We start from the raw sequence: 26043 nt of genomic DNA, 5'->3' as shown, positions 1-26043 counted from the left end.
AACTGTCATATAGCAAAGCAAGGTGCATACACCTGCATCCTATCGATAGACTACAGCGCTTCCTGCTAAATTAACTGATTATTAACCTACGGACAAACTGCCGTTCTACTTCCTGCTATTTATTGTTGTGCTGTCAGAGAGGAAACAGATTGAGATATCGAACTCTCTTTTAAAATGTCTACTAAAGTGGCGTCACATAAAAGGCCTTCTTGCGTTTCTGCATCTCCTGCTTGTTGGCCATGACCCAAACACCTTTGGGATGAACTGGAAGACCCATCGCACACCAAGACTTTTCGTTCAATATCAGTGTCTGTCCTCGCAAGTGCTATGGTGGCTAAATGGGAGAAAATTCCAAAATCCACACTCCAAAATCTTATAAGAAAAAACACCTTTCCATGTGTTAACTTCATTTAATGGACAATTGCAGCAATATCCTACGTGTGTATTTATTTTAACACTTTGACAATTTTTATGAAGAAAATTATTTACTTTTTAGCTTTATTAACTAAATGTGAAAAAAAAAAACGTTCACCACCAACCCCAACTTTTTGCATCCTTCAGTAGTTGACAACATCACAGCATAATTGGAAATGTTCCTCTAGCCCTCAATCTTTTGGAGCAATCAGTGCAGTTAGTTTCAGCAACCAATGTACTAATAATGCTCAAAAACAAAAAGAGGACACAGAGTGGCCCATAGTGTAATTTTGTAAGATAGAAACAATGCTGAAGGAAAAAATAGAAGATCTCACCTTGTGGGGTTGTGAAGATGGTCACAACTCTTCACTACACATGGGGACCAAATTGGTCAGAGGGTCCCTTTCCCTGGATGGGCTCAAGCTGCAGAGTTCCACACACCTCTCGAATGTAGACAGGATGAACAAAAGGTCCGGCGCACAGATTCGTTCATGAGTCTGATTTGTAGGAACTGCGCTCCCACCATGAAAGTTGAGTTAACTTTATTAACAGAAGTTGAACACAAGGCGTTTCTGGCGTAATAGTTATCTGCCACTGGGTCATGGCGGGAGCCAAGTTCCTTCAAACCAGACTCACGAACGAATCTGTGTGTCGTCCTTTTGTTCATCCAATATACTAATAAGGCTCTCTACTGTCAGGTGGGCATTTGGCAGTTTGGGACCACCCATCTGACAATAGAAAACCTAATTAACGGATTGGGTGCTGAATAAAACTGAAATAAATTCTCAGAAAGGGTAGGGGCTAGAGAAACAATTATATAGAAGGAGCCTATTAAAGAATGCAAAAGAGCTGGAGTTGGTGGAATTGGTGAACGGTCACTTAAAATTATTTTTTAGCCCCACTAAGGGACTTTATAATGCTTCACATACACAGTATACCAAAGTTTTGTGGAATCGAATATTTTTGCACAATCTAATATAGCAGGCTTGCAAGTCTTTCTTAGGCCCTGACTGCTATCACAATGTAGGCTGCTGAACAGGGTCTAAACATCTACTGTAAATGCCCTAGTGACTAGTGGCTGCAGTATATAGGGGGTTAAAGAAGGATTGCTTTGCTAGATATTCCCTGAGAAAGTTACTATATCATATATCAAGAGCTACAGAGTTTTATAGGGTTACTAGGTATAGCATTCACACAGTGGATTGTATCGCGCAATTGTTGGCTATTTTGTTCAGCTGGCAGTGCGGTGTAATCGGAGAAGGGTCAGTGTGTGGGGGGCACAGAAGTTTTTTTTCTCTGCATGTTACTGAGCCAAAAAGTTGGTATATTGAAAATGGATGTTGAAGCTACACTTGTTTTTCCTGGATTGTTACATAAGGAACGAGGACAATCCCACATTTGACAACCAAGCATTAGTGCTATTCTGGTGTTCAGTGCTAGAGATCAGTAACAAAGTTCAGAATGAAATAAAACCTAATAAAATGAGATTTCAACCCGTAAAATGGCCACTGGTACATGTAACATGAGGTAGCCGAGGTGACCCAGGCGGGCTTCTGGTATCATCACTTGTCAGTGGCTTAGTCAATCATGAGCGTGGGTGGAGAGGTCATAGTGATGGTATCATATTAGCATATACAGTGGCTTGCAAAAGTATTCATGCCCATTGAACTTTTTCACATTTTGCCACCTTACAACCAGAAACTTAAATGTATTTTATTAATTGTGAAGTGGAAGGAAAAATTTTTATCAAATAAAAATCTGAAGAGTGTGACGTGCAAAAGTCTTCAGCCCCCATATCAATACTTTGTAAAGCCACCTTTTGTTGCAATTCCAGGTGCAAGTCTTTTGGGCTCTGTCTACCAGCTTTGCACATCTAGAGACTGAAATTTTTGCTTTCTTTGCAAAATAGCTCAAGCTCAGCCAGATTGGATGGAGATGTCTGTGAACAGCAATGTTCATGTCTTGCCATAGACGCTCAAAGTGATTTTGGTCTGGCCTTTGACTGGGCCATTCTAATACATGAATATCCCTTGATATAAACCATCCACTGTAGCTCTGGCTGTAGGTTTAGGGTCATTGTCTTGCTGGAAGGTGAATCTCCTTCCCAGTCTCAAGTCTTTTGCAGTCTCCAACAGGTTTTCTTCCAGGATGCCCTGCACTTAGCTCCATCCATCTTCCCATCAACTCTGACCAGCTTTCCTGTCCCTGCTGTAGAAAAACAACTCTCCACCATGATGCTGCCACCACCATGTCTCACAGTGGGGATGGTGTGTTCAGGTGGATGGGCCATGTCTTGGTAGGTTTGCAGTTGTAGAATATTTTTTCCATTTTTGGATGATAAATTGAACATTGCTCCTTGGGATGCTCAGAGCTTGGAATATGTTTTATAACGTAACTCTGCTTTAAACTTCTCCACACCTTTATCTCTGACCTGTCTGGTGAGTTCCTTGGGCTCCATGGTGCTGTTTGTTCACTAGTTTTCTCTAACAAACCACTGAGGCCTTCACAGAACAGGTGTATTTATACTGAGACTAATTACACACAGCCGGACTCTTTACTAAGTGACTTCTGATGTTGCCCCATGGAGTGTATATTTTACCCATGTCCAAGGTTTTGTACTTGTCTGATTTCATCTACCTGTATGTTTCTCCGCTTTTGTTGCATTCATCAATACACATTTTTTTTTATCTTTGTTACGTATGTTGAGCACTTCCTCCTTTTTCATGTTTTGTTTCCATACTTTGTGTTGGTCTATTGCTTAAAATCTCAATAAAATACATTACGTTTGTGGTTGTGAGGTGGCAGAGAGAAAGAAGAGGCAACTTACAAGGCAGCAGGCAAGGGGAAGAAGAACACAGACACTGCAGCTAGCAGAGAGAGTCAACACAGCGACAGTGAATTAAAAAATGCCGTCACTGTAGCATTACAGAATTATATGAGAGGATGGATTTGGAGAATAGTTTAGTTAGATTTAATGTATTATAGACAGTTAGAAAGGCAGAGAGCTCATAGGAGAGGGGAGAAGCTCTGCTGCACCATCTACAGACATGTGTTACACTGGGGAGGTCACACTTTGAGTGCTTTGTAGTGTCCATTGTACATATGACTTTAACTATATGTATCCACTATATGGTACCGCTATATGTTTCTTCTAGTGGAAACCTTTGTATGCAATGGCACGATCTGCTGCACAAGCTCGCGCCGCTGAAATTTTTTTTTTAACGCACTGTGTATCACGCTAGATGTGTAATCTAGAACTGACACCTACTCACCAGCACCAGGGTGGTAGAATCATGGCGGCACTGCTTTGGCTGGCACTGCACTCCTCTGCAGTCTTAACATTGTAACGTTTTCTCACATTCACAATAAAAGTTACATTTTAATACTTTGGGATTTCTGGATCTTCTTTTTCTACTTCTTTTTGTTATATTGACCTTAACTGGAAGGTGAAGATCCGTGCATCCAAAATATCTGTGCCTTTGTATATCATCATGGACATGTGAGTTGGGCTGTACACAACTTTCATTATTAAAGGGATCCTATCATTTAAACTGATTTTTTTCTGCTTATCACTTAGGGATAGCCTTGAGAAAGGCTATTCGTCTCCTACCTTTTGATGTCTTCTCTGCGCCGCCGTTCCGTAGAAATCCCGGTTTTCACCTGTATGCAAATGAGTTCTCTTGCAGCACTGGGGGCAGGCTCCAGTGCTCAAACAGCACTGGGGTCATCCCCAATGCTGTGAGAGAACCTGAATTCAGCGCACTGTCGGCTTTCCCAATCTGTGCCCCGGGTAAAGAGCTATCGGTCCCAGTACCGTAGCTCTTCACAGTCAGAAGGTTGTTTCTGACACTCTGTCTCAGACACACAGTACAGCGCGATAGGCGCTGCTTGTACAGAAGGACGTTCCTGACAGAGTGTCAGAAACGCCCTTCTGGCTGTGAAGAACTACAGTACCGGGACCTCTAGCTCTTCAGCCGGGGCACAGATCGTGAAAGCCGACAGTGCGCTGAATTCAGCAGTATATAGAACTGCCTGTGCCCCAAACCACGAAAGGTCCTCTTTAAAAGTCATGAATCTTGGTTCAAAATAAAACCAAAAACATGCCCATAGCCCCATTCATATCACTGGTTGAAGTGGGAGCTGCATATAATCACAGCTCTAACTTCATCCAGTCAATGTGCAGGGGAACTCATGTTGCTGGCTGTGTGGAGAGAGAGGAGAATTATTTTTACCCTTGTTAATAATTAAAAAAAAAAAAATACCCAATTGGTATCACCACATCTGTATCGACCTATAAAATAAAATTACTATGCTATCGATTCAGCATGATAAATTAAACGCCTTAAAATTGAGATGTTTTCTGCTCATCTCACCTCTCACAACAAAATATAATAAAAATTGAAATAAATGTCAATGGAAAAATAAAAACATGATGGGTCTTGAAAAATGGCAAGAAACAAAGTATTGTGCAAAAGTAGTATAAAATAACAATCTTTCTGAATTTGATGTCATAACTGTACTATTTATACAGTCATGGCCAAAAGTTTTGAGAATGATACAAATATTAATTTTTACAAAGTCTACTGCTTCAGTTTTCCTAATGGCAATTTGCATATACTCCAGAATGTTATAAAGAGTGATCAGCTTAACAGCAATTACTTGCAAAGTCAATATTTGCCTATAAAATGAACTTTATCCCCCAAAACACATTTCAACATCATTGCAGCCCTGCCTTAAAAGGACCAGCTAACATCGTTTCAGTGATTGCTCCATTAACACAGGTGTGGGTGTTGATGAGGACAGGGCTGGAGATCAATCTGTTGTGATTAAGTAAGAATGACACCACTGGACACTTTAAAAGGAGGCTGGTGCTTGGCATCATTGTTTCTCTTCTGTTAACCATGGTTATCTCTAAAGAAACATGTGCAGTCATCATTGCACTGCACAAAAATGGCCTAACAGGGAAGAGTATCGCAACTAGAAAGATTGCACCTCAGTCAACAATCTATCGCATCATCAAGAATTTCAAGGAGAGAGGTTCCATTGTTGGCAAAAAGGCTCCAGGGCGCCCAAGAAAGACCAGCAAGCGCCAGAACCGTCTCTTAAAAGTGTTTCAGCTGCGGGATCGGGCTACCAGCAGTGCAAAGCTTGCTCAGGAATGGCAGCAGGCAGGTGTGAGTGCATCTGCACACACTGTGAGGCAGAGACTCTTGGAGCAAGGCCTGGTCTCAAGGAGGGCAGCAAAGAAGCCATTTCTCTCCAGAAAAAAGATCAGGGACAGACTGATATTCTGCAAAAGGTACAGAGAGTGGACTGCTGAGGACTGGGGTAAAGTCATTTTCTCTGATGAATCCCCTTTTCGATTGTTTGGGACATCTGGAAAACAGCTTATTCGGAGAATACGAGGTGAGCGCTACCACCAGTCTTGTCTCATGCCAACTGTAAAGCATCCTGAAACCATTCATGTGTGGGGTTGCTTCTCAGCCAAGGGAATCGGCTCTCTCACAGTCTTGCCTAAAAATACAGCCATGAATAAAGAATGGAACCAGAATGTCCTCCAAGATCAACTTCTCCCAACCGTCCAAGAGCAGTTTGGCGATCAACAATGCCTTTTCCAGCATGATGGAGCACCTTGCCATAAAGCAAAGGTGATAACTAAAGGGAACAAAACATAGAGATTTTGGGTCCATGGCCTGGAAACTCCCCAGATCTTAATCCCATTGAGAACTTGTGGTCAATCATCAAGAGACGGGCGCACAAACAAAAACCTATAAATTCTGACAAAATGCAAGCATTGATTGTGCAAGAATGGACTGCTATCAGTCGGGATTTGGTCCAGAAGTTGATTGAGAGCATGCCAGGGAGAATTGCAGAGGTCCTGAAGAAGAAGGGTCAACACTGCAAATATTGCAACGCTGCATTAACTCATTCTAACTGTCAATATAAGCTTTTGTTACTCATAATATGATTGCAATTATATGTCTGTATGTGATAAAAACATCTGACAAATACACAGAAAAACCAGAGGGCAGCAGATCATGTGACAATATAATATTTGTGTCAGTCTCAAAACTTTTGGCCATGACTGTACAGTGAATTCCATAAAAAATCTTACAAAATTGCTGCTTTCCTCTATATCCCCCCCCCCCAAATAAATTAATTCCGTATATTATATGTACCCACACAATACAAATACTTGAATCATAAATCCAAAATCTGCCATAAAAAAGGACATTTTTGAGAGGGTTTTTTACAATTGTAATGTGAATCGTAGGGGGTTAATTTTAAAGAACTGTGAATGTGATTTTCATCAGAATCGCGAAACCGCTGTTCGGTTTCCCCGGCGTCTGATAGATTCCATGCAGGCTTCCTGCTGCAAACTATGATCAACAGCTTTTTCTTCACCGTAGTCAGTAGTTGGGTTCTAGGACGAGAAGGCCTGCATCAACTATATTCCTTCTCCTCGCGCCAGCTCGCTGAACTTTTTTAACTTTATTCCAACAAAAACATTAAAATTGAGAATCGACCGTAAATAGGTTTTTCTTACGCAAACATAACCCTATTCAAATCTGTAGCTAATTAAAAGTAAGACATGTTTACCCATATAAATAATGAGATATTTTGCAGTATTTTAATGTTTTTCTCTAATCATGTTCGCGATGACAGTCTGTTGTCTGGAACGGTTGCCAATGGTTAATTGTCAGAAACCCAACCATTGTGGCAAGGTTGCAAAAAAAAAAAAGTACCTGCAAAGTGAATACGATTCTGTCTGATCCCATGGACACATTGCTACGCGGGGCATTAGGCGTAATCCTGGGCAACTGAAGGTTCCTTGCATTCATGGCAATAACCATTGGCAATTGATCAGTACTACAGACTGTCGCCACTGACGCTGGGTTCACACCGGCGTCCGGACTCTGTTCTCAGGTTTCCGTCTTCTGCATGCCGAGTCCGGCTGTGAGCGCTGTGAACGTTTTATGCTCTCCGCGGCGAAACCGTTTTTTTTTTAAAAATCGGACACAGATAACACATTGACCCATTCACTTCTGTGGGCCCGTACACAGGACAGTGAATTACAGATTTAAGAATAGGGGCCACGATACCACCATCCACATGTCCCCCATGTGTCACCCATGCCTTTAATTCATGGCCGAAAGCACAGAGTCGTGAGCTAGCCTCCACTTCAACAAGTTGACCTCCTTCCAGGCAGTCCACCAAGCTGGCTCACTTCCCGAGAAAGCGGGTATGGGCCGGAAATAGGGAGCCATTTCCACCCATTGAATTACTTGGTTGATGTCGGTCACACCACAGGAGAGCAACAAGTTCTCTGCAACTATAGGCCGTCCCTAAGGAGTCACTGTGAGATACAGCTTCCATAAAGAACTAGAACATTGCCCGAGATGATTTGCACTGATAAAAGTGATGCCAGCATGGAATATAGTGCAAATATATCATAACACTATGCTAAGATGTGGCACACCTTCCTTGTATAGCACCAACGTATTGTTATCAGTCGCTGCCCGAAGTAGGGCTAACCATCTAAGTGCCCCATCAGTACGTCTGTGGAATCAGAGGAAACCCATGCAAACTCCATGATGAGATTCAAACCCTGGGCTCCAGCATTGCAAACCACTGTGCTAACCATAATAATAATAAAGGTCCATTCACACGGAGGAAAACGGTGAGGAATTTGAAGTGGAATTTACACGAGAGACTTTTTTCAGCGCTGAATCTGACACGGATTCCACACCAAATTCAGCACCCTTTTCCTCCGCGTGAGCGCACCCTAACACTGCGCCGCTCATCGCCAGTACAGACAGGTCGGCCCAGGGTTTAACCCTTCCCATATGACAGGGTACAAGGTATAACATGCACTTTCGCGCAACCTTACAAGTGGAGGCTAAAAGAAGCATCGTATTTCTTCCCCCCTATAGGTGACTATGGATCTCTGTCATGTTTGCGCGCTGAAAACGCAGAGTGTGAAGAGACCCCACTATTGTAAGAAATGTCTCCATATTGTGCCCACACCTGGGCATTACTTAGTGCCAGGTGTCTCTGCCAGTGTCTGGGACACAGCTGCTGCAGAACCTCCTGACAAGTGTCTGCATTCCAGCAGCCTCCTCCTCCTCCTCAGTGCCGGGTATCGCTGCCGTGTCTTAGTCACATCACTCTCCTCACTCTCCAGTTTGGGCTCCCCCGCCCTGAAGAGTTTCTTGGCCAGTATCCGGGGACATGAGGGGACGGTCCCCTGTAGGACCCGCCCGGGCTCCGGGGCCTCGCTGTAGTTAGAAGCCGGCTCAGCACGGGCAATGCACGGAGCGCTGTGTGCCCGCTACCTGGACGGCGCTGAGGGGCAGAGATAAGCGGCGCTCCGGACTTCGGGGAGCAGGTAGAGGAGCCGCGTCTGACAGCCGGGGAGCCGAGGGCAGGCGGGGAGGAGCCGCTGACTTAGTTGGGGGCGGTGTATACTCTGCATAGAGTGTGTGACAACTTGTATACAGCACAGCTGTGTGCCGGAGAACTTAGCACACGAGTGTGAGGAGACCCAGCCAGCCGCGGGCACGATAGGGGTGGGCGGGCACTAACCTTGGCACTAGCCCTGACCTGGGAAGGGAGATGGAGGTGCACATTGGACTCGGGGGGGTGTACAAGCAGCCGCCCGGCAAGATGATACGAGGAGCCTTTGAGAATCTCTTTCTGAGCGTCCGGGAAGCGCTGCAAGGTGACAGGAAGAGCGCGGGGCCACCTGAGCCCTGTCACCCGCTGCCCGCCTGGAGGGAGCCCGCCGCCTGGACCGAACACCCGGCGGGGGAGTGGAGTGAAGCCCGGGGCACCCAGGCAGCAGCACCCTGGAGAGAAGCTGCCCAGCCAGACGCAGCGCCCTGCAGCCCACCTAGCGAGGCGCCTCAGTACCCTGCCCTGAACAGCTGCTCCACTGAGCTGAAGGAGATCCTGGGAGAGCCAGGAGGGATGCTGGAGCCCGAGGAAAACAACTCCGAGCAAGCTTCCAAGGACAGGTACCCACTGACGCCAGAGGGCATCTCAGATAGTGCCAAGGAGATCTGTAAAGCCGTCTCTGTGTCTCTAGGGCTGAGCATGGAGGCTCTGGAGCACCTGAACGCAGGGGCAGAGTCCCAGAGAGGAGACTGCATGTTTGCTGGCCCCCCCACCCACACCATGGACACCCACAAGTGTCAGGTGGGTGAGGAAGACAAGTCTGAAACCTCATCCCCCCAGTACCGTGAAGGTGCCTTCAGGAGGAGCGGCCAGAGCAACTTTTCTGCTGGCAAAGCCCCAGAGGATGGCAGTTCTTTGGGCACAGAGGAGAAGGAGCAACCCTGTACAGAGTTGGCACTGCCTGAATCAGGGGGCTACAGAAGCCGTGCCATGGAGTTGGCACCCAGCCTTACCTTGTACAAGCCCTCTACATTCATGGAAGATAACCCTGCCTACCCAGCCTACAGCTTTCAGATGGCACTTACACCACATGGTCGAATAAAAGTAGAAAGCCCCATGGAGTTTGGTGGCAGTGCTTGGGGGGCACCGAGCAGGTACAGTGAAATATCCGGCTATGCTCATTGTGGTCCAGCTGGTAACTGGCATTCTCTCTTCGAGGAGGGGCAGGCCGCTGCTTCTTACACTGATGCCAGCCTGTATAGCTACCCACGAAGCCATGTTCCACCCGGTCCGGACAGTGAATTCCCATCGGACACTTGGTATCCAGCGACTGCCATGTTGGGTAGAGTGCCATATGGTAGTCCCATGAAGTCAGAGATGAACCCCTGGATGGAGGGATACCCTGGCGCATTTGGAGAGATGAGGTGGGTGGTTCGGAATTTTAATGTGTCATCGGTGTTCTTTAAGGTGACAGACATCACCTATTTTTGTATGCGCAGTAAATGATAGCTGGGCTGTTATTACTGACTACTTGCAGGGTGTTGTAGTGCCACATGTAAGCCACTCTTCTGTATGGAGGAAGCCATTCTCTGTTGTCTCGCTGTCCACATGACTGCCCACATGATGCTGGTTACATTGCGTTGTCTACAACTACGTGCTGCCACCTCTGTGTAGTCGCCGCACTAGACAGCATCTCCACCTGCTCTCCAATCCTCAGCCCAAAAACCATGCCAAGGTCCTAAGGGAGGAAGTCACCTGTCCATTATTCCATGTAGCACATAGCACATACCACAATTGTAGCACATAGAAATGAAGCACGACATGGATTTTAGCATTAGTTATACCTTCACCTGTTGTGTATAAAGTTACAAAAAAGTGACATAACATACAATAAGGTATAAGGCGGCGCAATAAAAATACAATACCACGGTGGCGCTAAAGCTGGTGAACCACCCGAGCTTTACCATTATCCCCCCCCCCCCCCCCCCGGAAGAAGCGCACTATTGTATTCAGACACTTTTGTCTTATTTTTCAAGACCTCTTTGCAGTCTTACAGCGTTACACATGATGTTACTTAATGGTCACATTTCACAATTTATATCTGGTTCCCAATCTATGTGAATTATTGGTGATCTCTATCAGATGTTATCCCATTCCCCAGCACTGTCACTGTCGCAGTAGTGTACTGTAACCCAAAGCTTAGTAACAAAAACACCTAGAGGAGAAGGAGCCTGCACGTTCTCAAGGAAATGAGGAAGCCAGGAGCTAAGATTGTGGAGCAGCTCCATGTGCCAGGCGGCCAGGGTTTCCTCCTCCAGTATGCAGCGTGTCTTGTAATAGTTCTCAGTCTGCACACTGTTTATTTTGTGTGTTCACTTATTTATTTATTTTACTTTTCCAGCTCAATATTTATTTATTTATTTATATTTATATTTTTTATATTTATTTATATATATGTTGTTTTATTATGGTTTTTAATACAGTGTAAGTGTAACCGCATTTATTGTTTAATACTATGGCTATAAAGGAGCAGTCATACATTTCTGATCTACTAATCTATTTATCTATCTCCTATCTATCTATCTATCTATCTATCTATCTATCTCCTATCTATCTATCTATCTATCTATCTATTATCTCTCTCTCTCTCTCTATCTATCTATCTCCTATCTATCTATCTCATATCTATCTATCTATGTAATATCTACGTATTTATTTCCCTATATATTTTTGTGTATTTAATATCTATCATCTATCTGTCTATCTATCTATCTATCTATCTATCTATCTATCTATCTATCTATCTCATATCTATCTATCTATCTATCTATCTATCTATCTATCTATCTATCTATGTAATATCTACGTATTTATTTCCCTATATATTTTTGTGTATTTAATATCTATCATCTATCTGTCTATCTATCTATCTATCTATCTATCTATCTATCTATCTATCTATCTATCATCTATCTATCTATATATCATCTATCTATCTATCTATCTATCTATCTATCTCCTATCTATCTATCTATCTATCTATCTATCAATCACATATCTATCTATTTTACATCTACATATTTATTTCCCTATACATTTTTGTGTATCTAATATGTATCTCCTATCTATCTATCTATCTATCTATCTATCTATCTATCTATCTATCTCCTATCTCCTATCTATCTATCTATCTATCTATCTATCTCCTATCTATCTATCTATCTATCTATCTATCTATCTATCAATCACATATCTATCTATTTTACATCTACATATTTATTTCCCTATACATTTTTGTGTATCTAATATGTATCTCCTATCTATCTATCTATCTATCTATCTATCTATCTATCTATCTATCTATCTATCTGTCTGTCTGTCTGTCTGTCTGTCTGTCTGTCTATCTATCTATCTATCTATCTATCTATCTATCTCCTATCTATCTATCTATCTATCTATCTATCTATCTATCTATCTCCTATCTATCTATCTATCTATCTATCTATCTATCTATCTATCTCCTATCTATCTATCTATCTATCTATCTATCTATCTATCTATCTATCTATCTATCATATCTATCTATCTATCTATCTATCTATCTATCTATCTATCTATCTATCTATCTATCTCTATATCCATCTATTACTTATATACACATATTAAATATACATTCTATACATCTTTTTATTATGTATGTATCTAACTCTTCATCTGTCTACCTATCACTTATTTATCTCTGTATCCGTCTTTCTGTCTGTGTGTTAAATTTTGGTTGTCCGCAGTATGGACAATTTGTCGCATACACTGAACGTGGCACAAGGTCAGCGTATTGTTTTTTTCTCAGGTCAGAACATCCGACTTCATCCCATAACTGATAAGGAGTGAAATGTGAAGGGTATCACCTATGTAGCCTGTAAAAAAAAAAACTTTACAGGAACTTTCTACCTTTCGTTTCAACTTATGTTTTAATATTGTATCTAAGGAATTGTCCTAAATAGTCAACCCTTTATGTAACCGATAAAGAATCATTAGAGGTTGAGCCCTTGTAAAGATGACTTTCTCTCTGTAACCTTCAAGCCCTAAGCAGCTTTATAAGGATGGTCTGCTTATCTGATGCTTATTCTTCTAGGAATCATTAAATCACTTTCAAGAAATCTTGATCTCTCCTGCAGGCATTGTAATAAAACCCAACATGATGTTAATGGAATCGTTAAAATCTTCTGTAAGAATTACAGGTCATCTAATGATCCCTTCACTTAAGTCCATTTCATTATTGTTAACATGCAAAATTAACCAGAAACTATAAAAAAGTTACATCGTCATGTATACATGTACACAGTCCCTGTATAGACGTGGGGTCCGGGGGAGGAAATATGTGCAGTAGTGCAGGTTATATATATACATATATATTCATAGTATTGCAATATGAAGACAACTCTGATCCTACTATCACAAACCATTCCCAAATTCTTCTCTGCTCCTTTAACTGGCAGAGGCCGAGGGCCATGTGAATGTGGATTCAGTGGAATTTGTCCTTGTGTTGTTTGTATTTTTCATTGCTTTCTGATATTGAGGACGAGCATAGTACATGTTACATTCACGCACACAACGTCTCACCTATGACGCCAGCCCTTAAACACGTTGCGGGACAGATTCTGAGGAGAGTCCTTTGAAATACACATCAGTCACAGCCAATATTAATAGGTAGAAAGTGAAAACATCATTCAAAGAAATAAGTGCGGAGAAGTGAAATCCGGAGGTCAGAGGACGGACGGCCTTCTCCTCTGTAGACGTACAATTATTAAATAGTATATTGTGCAAGTTGTCGAGAAAGTTTGTACGCCTGCTAGTTTATAGGGCTTCTCCGTTGTATTGTCGTGTATAGTTTTCTAATCTCTGATACGTTGTGTTACAATTCTTTACTTTGTTTGTTACATTGTTACATTTAACTCATCCCATAGAATCATATCATCTGCTTAGTAACACAACCACCAAATCTAATGGTAGTAACTATTGATGACGGTAATAATTCCGTATCTTTCACTTGTCCGACGTATATTGTTGTTTGTAACGTTTAGTCAATACGCTTTTTTCTAATCGATTTTTGGATGTTGAAGGAAATCTGAATTTTCCCCGTAATTCCGTCTTTTGTGTTTTCTTGGTAGTTTATTTTACTATCTCTTGTACTTTGCAACTTATTTTGACATTTATTCTAAGTTATATGCTTTGTCACGCCTTTGCATTACAATAAAGTGCGCTTTGTGTCAATTGGCTCAGGGGTGAACTGCGAAGAAAAACATTTGTATAAGGATAACTGATATGGATGAAATAATCGATTTATTGCTTTGTTTTGTTGCGCTTTAACTTGATTGATGATGTTACATATCCCGATGCCTGAGTGCTCGTCTTAATAATACATTTGGGAACTTCAGTCTGATTTCGGGCAAGCGAAGAGTAGACACATGTCTACATTATACCGAAGATGGTGTCTTTTTCCTTTAACCCGACCTTTACTAATAAATTCACCATTAAGTATACTGGAAAGAAAAGTTGTTTTCCCCCAAGGATACAGTAACTTTTATATTTAGATAATGGAATTCTCAGCTGTACTTTTCATTTCCGAGGATGACAAGAAATTGGTTTCTATAGAGAAGAGTAAGGCCGAGTCGTTCGGTAGAGTAAATGTAAAATGGAATTTTATTTTATTTTTTTTTTACTTTTAACTTTGTGCAGTCTTTCTATACGTCTGGTTATTTTAGCCAGCGACAATGATGGATAAGCACTGAGGTCATTTATTGAGTCGTTCTTTGGTTCTGAACTAATCTAAATATATAGTTTGGTGTTTCCTAAATGCATAGCACGCCAGTGGGCTAATGGATACAATGTATATACAAGCGAGAAGTGGTGGAGGGGATAATAGAAATGTAGCGAAATTATTGTTTTTGTTTCGATGCTCAATTTTGGGGACGAGTATTTATAACTACTCCAAACCTACGTGAATATACGTGACATTGGATATCAAACTGAAGAAGGAGCAGCAGCAAGTCGGGAATCAGAGAAAGTTTTATAGGCGTTGCATGTTATAGAATAAATCCTAAATAGTCACTCACATACAATACAACACGGAACATGGGCCGTTGCACAGTCTAATGACTGTAACACAGGACACGGCAGGATCCAACTTTGTTTGAGCCCTTATACATGTTCTCCCCCCCTCAGCGTCTTCATAATCTCACTGACTCACTTTCGGTCGCGGTAATATTGGTCGTAATAAATTGTTCACTTACTAGGGTAAGCGTTTTAGAAGTTAACTCATCATTTGCTACTTTTTTTTTTACTAGGCTAAAATATTACGTTATTACGACTCTGATTTATTGTTCCGAATTGTAAAATTCTCGGGTGCCTGCTCTGCCTTACTTATTATGAGTTTATCTTAAAGGGGTTCTCTGTTTCGGACGATCTGTACTTGTCAAAAGGGTTCCTTGACAATAAGCAGATCGCCAAGTGGAATCAAGCTGTTATCTCTGGGGAAATAAGGCAGTAAGTCATCCGTTTCCTCGTAGAACCACCACAAAGAAAGCGAAGTATTACAATGTGCCCAATTACCTAAATAGATCATCTACGGAAAACACGAGGGGTCCTACAGAGGGACACACTTTATACTCATTGATCAAGTGGGAAAGGTCCCAAAAAGAGGACCCCCCCTCCCCATATTATATAGTGTGCCAGATTCATGGGGCTGTGGCTTCTGGGAAGTACTGGGAACAGAAAGTCCCCCCTGAATCCTCTCTGTCTACTTCGGTGAGGATGCGAAAAATTGCAACCCTGGCAGCCCCATAGAAGTAAATGTAGCGCTGGCCATACGCGAGCACTGGTGCTAAGGAAAGGTTTCATGGGGATTTTACGTTACTTGTCCTCGCGTTCGATTAGAGTCCCAGGGATCTGACGCTTATCCCCAATCCTGTGTTGGCACAACCAGCTTAACTAGGAAAACCTTTGAAGGGTGGGTAGTTATCGTCCAATCCTACTTAGCAAAAAAACATGCAAAGTCATAAATTAAATGCAATATTGTAGAACATAATATATGGCGTTATCCATTGCTATTAATAGTATTAGGGCCGCTAGGAGTCTAACCAGCCTGGCGTTTCCCACAGTTTTATGCCACATCTGTCAGCTCTCTATAGAATGATAATCTATGTTCTGCAGAGGGATTTGCAGGGCAACCACGAGCAAATAAAAATTCGTAAGCTACCTTAAATGTTTTGGATCACTCCTGCTGCTAAAAATGATTTCTGCGGTGACGGAAATGTGTTTAGAGAGTCACAGGTCTCTTTTATGCTGCTCCTGGCTACTTCACCCCGTGCCAATCACTCCATTCAGGGAGACGGTACAGGGTGTTGGCAAGGCTTCTATGGTTCTGATTGACAGTTCTTCTTCAGGCTTGATCTGACTGCACAGCTTGGTGCAAGAAGATTGATATGGGAAGAGTTCAGGTAGCTGGAAAAAAATGCTTACCTTATGAAACCTTCACCACTCCTGGTATTATGTGGCTCTACTTCTTGGTCCCATCCTGACATAGAGGAATGGCCCCCTTGGCCACTCATTGGCTGCAGTGATTGACTTGAGCGTGTGCTGAGATGGGCCCGGGAAGTAGAAATAAGAAGGGACCCAAGTGGCATCACAATGGGTATGGCAAAGGATTGGTAAGGATTTCGTTAGTTAATCTCCCCATTGACACTCATGCTAGAAAACCCCTTTAAGAGAATTTTGAAAGCCACGTAGTGTTTTATAGTACCAATGCGGCTAGTATATCTGTACGGGGCCATTCTCTAGCTTGTATGATCAGTGTTGCAGCCGTCCCGTACCTACTCGACGTGAAGATGAGTAGGTCATTTTAGGTATCCCAACCCTTCCAGGTTTTCTTTGGCCTAGGCAAGATTTTTGCAACAATTATCTTAAATTCTACAGCTTTGTTTTAGTTGTGCGATCCTCTCGCTTGGATCTTAGAATGTTTTTCTTCGCTTCCTCAATGTTGTTACAATTTATTTTTTTTTTACCCAATGATCTGTGTTTCTTCAATACTTGGCCTACAATACTATTTATTTTGTGTGTTATGTAAGTTCTACAGCCCAAAGCCGAATTTGCAAAGCCATAACATGCAGAAAAACTGCAATTTCTTCAGAATGTCGCGGACATTTTGTAAAGCTTGTGATCTAAGATGGCCGAACGCCGACAAACTCCGAGCAGCGACTAACACGTCGTGCAGCGTTCCATGTTTTGGCGTCACCTGTTACAGCTGCCGTTCGATGTACGCTCCGTGCGGAGAGCATCAGAGATGGTTAATAAGATGAAATTGTATCGCTTTCGCCAGCAATTTCTTTACCATTTGTTCCTAGATCCCTTCGCTAAAACAGCTCGAGTTACGTATTAAAGCGACTCTTCATCATCAATTTGTAACACATTGCGTGTCATAGAGTTAATACCAGAGGAGAAAGATTAGGAAAAGAATAAAAAACACTACAACCCAATAAAAACTAACCATGCACAACGAATTGGCAGAAAATCATTACGTTAATAGTTCTGAGTATTAATACATCCGCGCATCCGTTTGACTCCCGTCACCCTATAATTTTTTCCTAGTATTTAGCAGCCATTAGTTTCTAATAGTTGCACTTTCATGTCTCGACTTGATAACCTATTAACATTCAGCCGCCTTCAAGTAAATCTTCCTGGAATGTTTTGGGATGAAGTTCTTCGGAGAACTTCCATTTAGCTCTATATACATCATGGGCGGTTTTTTTTTCCTGGTGATAATTATTACACAAAGCAAATTATACTGTATTTGCATTCATTAAGGTGCAACGTCTTGACGTTTGTTGTTTTAAGATCAAGAAGGCGAAAGACTCTTCTGAGTCAGTAGGAATCTGAATCCGAACAAAAACACCCAGCAGGACGACCAGTCCCATTACAGGGAGACATTTTTCAGCAGATTATATAAACGTGTCTAGGGAACGGTTTTTCCTCAACAAAAGTCTTCTGCGAGTCTGCCAGGGAGAACGACACGTGTCTGTCGCTAAATGCAATTTGACCTAGAAGTGAATAATAATGAATTGACCATGAATGGTCAAGCGTTTGCTGAACGCCCTAATGTGATACGTTACTGGATAAGGTTCGGAATACGGGACGTTTGGAATAACTGTATGACTTATACACACGCGGAACAATGTAAAGTAACAATTCCGTATTATGTAAGAATAACTGTATGACTTATACACACACAGAACAATGTAAAGTTACAATTCCGTATTATGTAAAAGTTCTACTAAGGAAAAATCATTCAATTGAGGAGGGATAGGTGGGAAAGGAGGCAAAAGCTGGTGTGACTCTGTGCTCATTAGGTACATGGTTTATGTTTTTTGATATAAAGAACCGAAATTCCCAAAAGCTAGACAAATACGAAATGAAGTTGCAGTCACGTATCGATATTACTTAATTTCTACAGATTGTTTGGAAAGATCTAATGTCTCAATTGTGTTGTTGTTTCAATTCAAAGAATTCTCAATACTGGAGACTGATATTCCAGATTTTGGTCGGACAGTCTGTGTTAGAACGTTGGTGGTGGTCTGTAATAGTCAATGGATGGGATTGATTGTGGTCACATTAAACATTTTACAAATTAGACTCTGTGTATGAGGGCAGCACGGTGGCTCAGTGGTTAGCAGTGCAGCCTTGCAGTGCTGGAGTCCTGAGTTCGAATCCTTCCAGGAACAACATCTGCAAAGAGTTTGTATGTTCTTCCCATGTTTGTGTAGATTTCCTCTGATTTTACAAAGACATACTGATAGGAAAAAAAAAGTACATTGTGAGCCCTATATGGGGTTCACAATCAAAAAACCACAAAATTATATTTTATATGTCTATTAAATCAAAAAAATTCATTAGTTTGCACTATGTTATATTGCTTTTCCATTCTCCTGCAGTTTGTTCTGGAGTATGGGAGTATATAACCTTGTGCGTGTTTGTATGTCTGTGTGTGCCTGTGTGTGTGTGTATGTATATATATATATATATATATATATATATATATATATATATACACATATACATTTATATATATTAGTGCAAATACAGACAATTATATATATATATATATATATATATATATATATATATGTGTGTGTGTATCTGAATATAATAATATTACATATATTATATAACAATATAAAATAAATATATATAAATATATATATAATGTTAGTGTGTATATATATATATATATTTATTTATTTATTTATTTATATATATTAGTGCAATAGATATCTATATGTACCTGTATATTATAATATTACATATATTATATAATAATCTAAAATAAATATATATAAATATATTTAATGTTAATATATATATATATATATATATATTATATATTAGTGCAATAGACATTTATATGTATCTGTATATTATAATATTACATATATTATATAGTAATGTAAAATAAATATATATAATGTTAGTGTGTGTGTATATATATATATATATATATATATATATATATATATATATATATATATATAATGTAATCTTATATCTAATTTTATAAAACAATACTTACACATACACCAAAAGTGGTGTGACTGGAACGTAAGAAGAAGAAAAAAATTCAGCAATTCTTAATGCACAATACCCAATTTGTGTGTACGACATACTGTATATATGCCTTCATGGTAATTTGATGATTTTCTTGTGCCCACTTATGACACGTGAAAGGCGACATAGACAAATTGGTCCTGCATGTGGACACACCGCAGAAGTTAGCCTTAGGGAGCCTTCACACGGAGTAAACGCGCGTGTATTTTTGCAAAATACACGTGTAAAAATAAGACTCCCATTGACTTCAATGACATTTTACAGGCGTATTTTTACATGTGTAAAAAATAACATTGAAGTCAATGGGAGTCTTATTTTTACACGTGTATTTTGCAAAAATACACGCGCGTTTACTCCGTGTGAAGGTTCCCTTAGACTTAGCAAAACACAGCGAAAGTTCAGCGTTGTCAAAAACGCAGCAGAAATGCATCAGAGAAACCGCAGCCAATTCACTTACCTTTCCATTTCCTCGTTTCGTTCCGTCACAGCGTTTTTTTCCCGCAGTATGCGGATACCATTTCTATGACATTTCATTGATGTGCCGGGGACTGTAAAACGCTCCATTTTTTTCCTTTGCGTGTCCTCGATACGTGACCTCAGCCATATTTTCATGCATCTTGCACAATATAACAGTGTGTGAGGGTTTCATTCTAAATCGTTCTCAGTCTTATTTCTGTTCAGTTTTTTAGAGGTTAACGGCGTGAGTGAAAAGTAGGAGCAAAAATTTAGGAACTTAGTTCTATACGGGCAAAACTTTGGAACAAAATAATTTTTAACAGCTCAGAATGATAGGCGTCCCATAAAGGGAACATAGTCACGTATAGATCTCTGAATATTTAGGAGTAAATTCTGTTACTTTTACCATTAGTCTCTTGCTTTATGTACTGCAGACGTTATTTAACCCCTCAGTGACTCAGCCGTTTTGGCGTCCCGGGCGAGGCTTTTACTTTTATGCATTTTTCATACCTGTCTAGGGAGACCCATAAATTCTTCATTTTTCCATTGATGTAGCCATAGGACAGATTTTGCCAGGGCAAGTTGTATTTTTATGTGGAACCACTTAGACGTGCATGTGATGAAAAGCTTTTATTTTTTTTGGAGTGGGTAGAAAAAAATAATTTTTAGGTTATTTTTGAACTCTAACTTTCTTCTTTGGAGCAAAAGAGACACAATTTATAAAGTTTTTTTAATGGTTTCATACTTTTGTCTAATAAAAACACTTTGTTTTTGTGTCATTTAATTTATCAATTGACAAAGCTGTGTAAGGGCTTATTTTTTTGTGGGAGGAGCTGTAGTTTTCATCTGTATTTTAATGGGGGGCTTTTGGCTTTTTGATTAATTTTTATTCCATTTTTCTAGAGGTGAGATTAACAATTTTTTTTATTTTTTATGTAGATTGTGAGCCCCATATAGGGAACACAATGTCCATTTTTTTTCCTATCAGTATGTCTTTGTAGAATGGGAGGAAATCCATACAAACTCCTTGCAGATGTTGTTCCTGGTGGGATTTGAACCCAGGACTCCAGCGCTGCAAGGCTGCAGTGCTAACCACTGAGCCACCGTGTTGCCCCAACAAAAAATTTTTGTACTTTACTTATTTTTTTATGACATTCATTATGCAGTATACATAACATTTTAATATTAGGGTTGTTTTGGATGCGACAATACTGGTTATATCTAAGTTTGTCTTTCATTCTATTTTTAACATATGTGTTAGGGAAAAGTTTTTTTTAAAAAAATTTAAAATATTTTTAGCATTTTATTAAACTTTTTAATTTTTTTTTTTAATTAGCCCCATTAGATCTGCAAACACTTGTTCACATCTGTATTACAGGGTATTGTACACATCTCTCGTACAGTAACAGCCTCTAGCTGGACCTAATAGACTTCTATATCTAGTCCAGTCCGAGGCCACAGTCAGTCCTCCATCTGCCATGACAAATGCTCAACCATCCACCTCTTTCTGCCCCAGCCCTTCCCCGGAACGTTGCAATAGTGGTTGATTTCGCATGGTGGTATTATTTCTCACTCGCTCTTGATCCCTGAAATCGGCGCTATCTACAACAGGCATAGATATCAGTGTCGAGGCGCACGGCCCGGTGATGGTGCACCTGATTTATGAAGAAGCATGTTCCTTCTCATAAATGAGGTGCAGAGAATATGAAGACAACTATTCCAGTCTTCATACGTCTCCCCCATTGTCGCTGAATAATTTACATCCACCAGAGGATTACATTTTTCAGCCTAATATGATCTAGAACCCTGTAATGACTTCCAAACCACTTTGACCCATTGGCGTATAGACCTCATAGGACCTCTGACCTCATTCTGTGCTGTCTGGTACTAAAATGTTAGCAGCCGATACTTCAAGTCCTTGCAAGTTGCAAAGTGGAGCCTTCACGAACTGGGCTTCCTTTATGGCAAATCCTGTAAATTCTTTATTGGATTGAGATCTGAGGAATTTGTTTTGTCAGTGTTATGTTCCTGAAGGCATTGCTGAACAATTTTAGCAATATAGCAAAGTGCATTCTCCTAGTTAAAGAGGCCACAGCTATTATGGTTGCCATGAGAGGGTGTCCTTGGTCTTCAGCAATGTTTACATATTAGCTACTAACACATAAATACCAGGACCTAAGATTTGCCTAGCATGGGGTCTGAAACTCAGCCGGGCAAATAAACCGCATATAGAAAATATTGTAACTTGATGGGACCCATTTCTTCCCATGGCCTAATACAGTTTAATGTCCCCCAACAATTATAATGGTTAAAGTCTAATGATAAGGTTTAGTTATCAAAGGATAAAGGGGTATTCCCACGTCGCATACTCACCAGTCTTCACTGCTGTAAATTCTTCTTTCTTCCTGCTTTGTTGCGTCATTGGTGGGCGGGGTTACATATGCAAAGCCAGCGGCGAGAAGACGCTGGCCCTGCGTGTGCTCTCCCGATGCAGCTAGGCATCGGACGTACAGCGTTCACAATGCAATACAGACCCGGCATCCACTGTAATAGAGAGGCGGATGCCGGGGAGGGTTAGCACAGGTGCCTACGACATTGCTACGCTCTTGCCCTGCATGGAGGTTACTGCAGCTAAGCTGACTTCACCTTTTAGGATGTAGACTTATGGCCTACAAAGTTGTAAAGGTTTAGAACCAGGTCAGAGACTCTTCTCCCTAGTTTTGCCGATCCAGATGGGCCAACAGAATTAGGGAGAAGACCATGGGCCGTGTGCTTGAGACCGCTGACCTAGAGCACCATAGAGCGCTCACTCCATTGGCATGCTTTCTTCATATAGTAACCTTTGGTGCCATCTGTTGGTAACTTCTCCCTTTGTAGTCCCTTGGCATCAGGATGGGCAAACTGACTGGCCGTCAGTTATACAGCTCCATTCACAGCTAGTTGCAATGCACTGTGTTCATACAGGATTTATTTTTTCATTTTTATTTTAGTAATGGGTGCTCCAATAATTCCTCTGTGGGATCTTACTAGACCAGTGATGCTTTGTTCCCCATGTGTATCTAGGAGCCTTATGTACCGACTCTCCCATCACTGGGTCAATGATTTTCCTACTTTGGTACAGTTTTGGTAAGAACTAAAGATGAGCGAACACTATTCAAAACAGCCGTTTCGAATAGCATGCTGCCATAGAAATGAATGGATGTAGCTGGCACACGGGGGGTTAAGCGACCGGCCGCCAGCAAAGTCTGCGTGCTGGCCGCTTCCATTCATTTCTATGGGAGCGTGCTATTCGGAACAGCTGTTCCGAATAGTGTTCGCTCATCTCTAGTAAGAACTATTTACTATGTACTGGTAACTCTACACAAGAGATGCCATTCTGGAGATACTTTGAGGCATCTAACACTCACAATTTGAGGCCACCTCAGATTCCGGACCAAAATACCAGTAGCCACGACTGGATGCTGGTACAGTGCAGCGGCATCTAGTCGCGGCACTCCGCTCCGGATTAGGTCCAAATGAATGGGCCTAGTCGGGAGGGAGTGTCTTCAGGCGAACGTCCGCGGCTGAACCAATGAAGAAAGGGCATGACTGGCACCCATTGATTTCATCGGGAGATGGTTTTTTGGTCAGGCTTTTGATGCGGACCAAAAAATCCTGTCTGAACTCAGCCTTACGCTTGCCCATTGTGTCCACTTCCAACATGTCAACTTCACAAACCAATTGCCCACTTGCTGACTATCATCTCCCACCCCATGACAGATGGCGCACTAGTACTTTTCGCTTTATTGTGTATATTAATGCACAGAAATAGCAGCTCGTAATACTTCAGCTACCTTCCATGTATTCAGATAATAAAACAGATTGCATTGGGTTATTGTGTGGATGCCATTGGCACGGCACTGCTATACAGAAGGGTTATGGCTAGAGGAGAAGGCATTGTTTTGGGTTCTGCGCGCTTAATAACCTCTTTTAATGGTTGTTTGCGCTGTTTGATAATAGATAAGCGTAGGGTCGCCAATAGTGAATGCATTTATAGATGTGCCAAAACCAGACAAACGTTTCAGGTCTCGCCTGTGATCTATTTACATGACATGACTCCATGGATGAAAGGGTCAGACAGCTCCGAGCTGGATGATCTGGACCCCGAACTGCCATATAATTTCTATCAGAAAGTACACGTCCGATTTATTTATTATTTTCCGTATTGCTTATGATTATAGCCTTGGCATTGGTAACACGGATTTCACAAGTGCGCATATTTACTTGGCGACATAATGATTCTGTTGTTTGTGATGGAAACTTTTAGCAGAATTTCTTAAACTCCTGAAATTTCGCCTATAACCACTAAAAGCCCACAGGAAATAGAAACATGGCACTTGCATTTTTGCTACTCACAAGTCTTCTCTCCACTAAGTCGTTCCCGGTCCTAAGCTCAATCCTTTTTACAGTATAGTTGAACAGCTACAGTAATCTTGCTATTTCTCCACAATGACAATAGCTGTGTTCTTTAGTTATGTAACTGCATTAAAAAGCTAAAAATAATGTAATGTTGTGGGGGCTTTCGTGTTTTTTTAGCAAAAGGGATCTGTAGAATAAAACCGTCACCTAAGGCATAACCCTGGGATTGAATATGTGACTTGACTAAGCTCCAGTATTCGACCACACTCACTCTCCGAATTTTAGAGAAGTTGGACAATGACTTGCTGTATAAGGGTTTGTTTGACCGGGGCCTTACACAAGTCAGATAGTCAGAGGTGATTATTTTTTCTATGACTAAGACTTAATTCACACGCCCATATAAATGGACCGTGCGAGAAGCCAACAAGGGAAAGCATAGAAGCCTTTCCCTAAGGAAGCATCTCCAAAGTTTAAGTTACTCTCCCTTGAACTGGAAACATTGTTTCAATTAGTAACATAATCACATAAATCACTTACTTCGGCTCCTACATGATACTCTCAGTAACTGAGATGTTTATTGCAGTGACCCTCACAATGACCAGGTATAATGCACCCAGAGAGCGCCGGCCACTTTGTATTATCTAACAGTGTCAAAGTGAACTTTTGTCAGAACCCAAAATATCAACGTAGGCCTGCAGATAGATAGGATAGGGTCACCTGAATCAAACAGTGTTTTCCCCAACAATATGAAAATGAGCTCCATGGAACAATAAGGATGTTGCTACTTATCTCTTTGGAGCAACAACAATGCTCTCATTGCTCCAAAGAGATCATTTGCATATTGGCAAGATATGCAGCATCTACAATATCTCAGCAATGGACACATCAATTAATAGGCCCTAACCTATATATATATCTGTGCACCAAGGACCGTAAAGAAGGACCGCGCTTCACCCGTCAGAGTTAGCTTTACTTCATATTTATTAAGATTCACACACAACGCGTTTCGAGTCGTAAGACTCTTTTTCAAGCATTCAGCCGACAGGAAGAAGTTGTTTTGCACTTGAAAAAGAGTCTTACGACTCGAAACGCGTTGTGTGTGAACCTTAATATGAAGTAAAGCTAACTCTGACGGGTGAAGCGCGGTCCTTCTTTACGGTCCTTGGTACACATCCTCACACCATTGGTGATTAGGCACTGCAGCTTGGAATCCGCCCAGGGAGGAACCCCCTAGCAAACGGTTCTAAAATTCTAACCGTAGTTGTGATCCCTCACAACCCATCCAGGTGAGAGCAGTCTACACATTGGGATTGTCCCTCACTATATTAACCTACTACACTATATACAGCGCGGTGCTGTCTACCTCTATATCTGTGGGATTGGGTTGATATGCTGAGGACTGTTCATAGGCTTCCTATAAAGGGAGTAAAGGGAGTCTATTATTGGGATTTTTTTATTTTAACGAAACCTATCTTCATGTAGCTTTTAGAAAGGCTATTATAGGCATACCTTTTGTTTCAATTATGTTGCCAGTGTTTTCATGATATAGCCAGCTTCTTCTTATGCAAATTAGTGTTCACCGAGCACAAGGGGAGTTCCTGCTGTGCTCTAAGCACACCCGCGTCATCGGCTGGACCTGCATACCTGTCCCCTTCTTGATTGCATAAAACGCTCACGGTCAGACTCGGCATGACAGGTTTCCATCTTCTGCATGCAGAAGACAGA

General features: G+C 41.3%; 1 protein-coding gene across 2 annotated transcripts in view; it reads left to right on the top strand.

Annotated features, from left to right (window-relative positions):
- Nucleotides 1-8686: 8686 nt before the first annotated feature.
- The window catches only part of AR (androgen receptor), a 221744-nt gene continuing 204387 nt past the window's right edge, over nt 8687-26043 (top strand). For both annotated transcript variants that reach the window (XR_012711808.1, XM_075258938.1), the window contains exon 1: nt 8687-10235. Coding sequence is in view for 1 of the 2 variants with exons in the window: in XM_075258938.1 (XP_075115039.1) it covers nt 9031-10235 (1205 nt within the window). In the remaining variant the exon portion in view is untranslated. The remainder of the gene's footprint in view (nt 10236-26043) is intronic.

The sequence above is a fragment of the Leptodactylus fuscus genome, chromosome 11 (genome assembly GCF_031893055.1).
Source record: "Leptodactylus fuscus isolate aLepFus1 chromosome 11, aLepFus1.hap2, whole genome shotgun sequence".
Taxonomy (NCBI): Eukaryota; Metazoa; Chordata; class Amphibia; order Anura; family Leptodactylidae; genus Leptodactylus; species Leptodactylus fuscus.
This window is presented reverse-complemented; position numbering and strand designations above follow the sequence as displayed.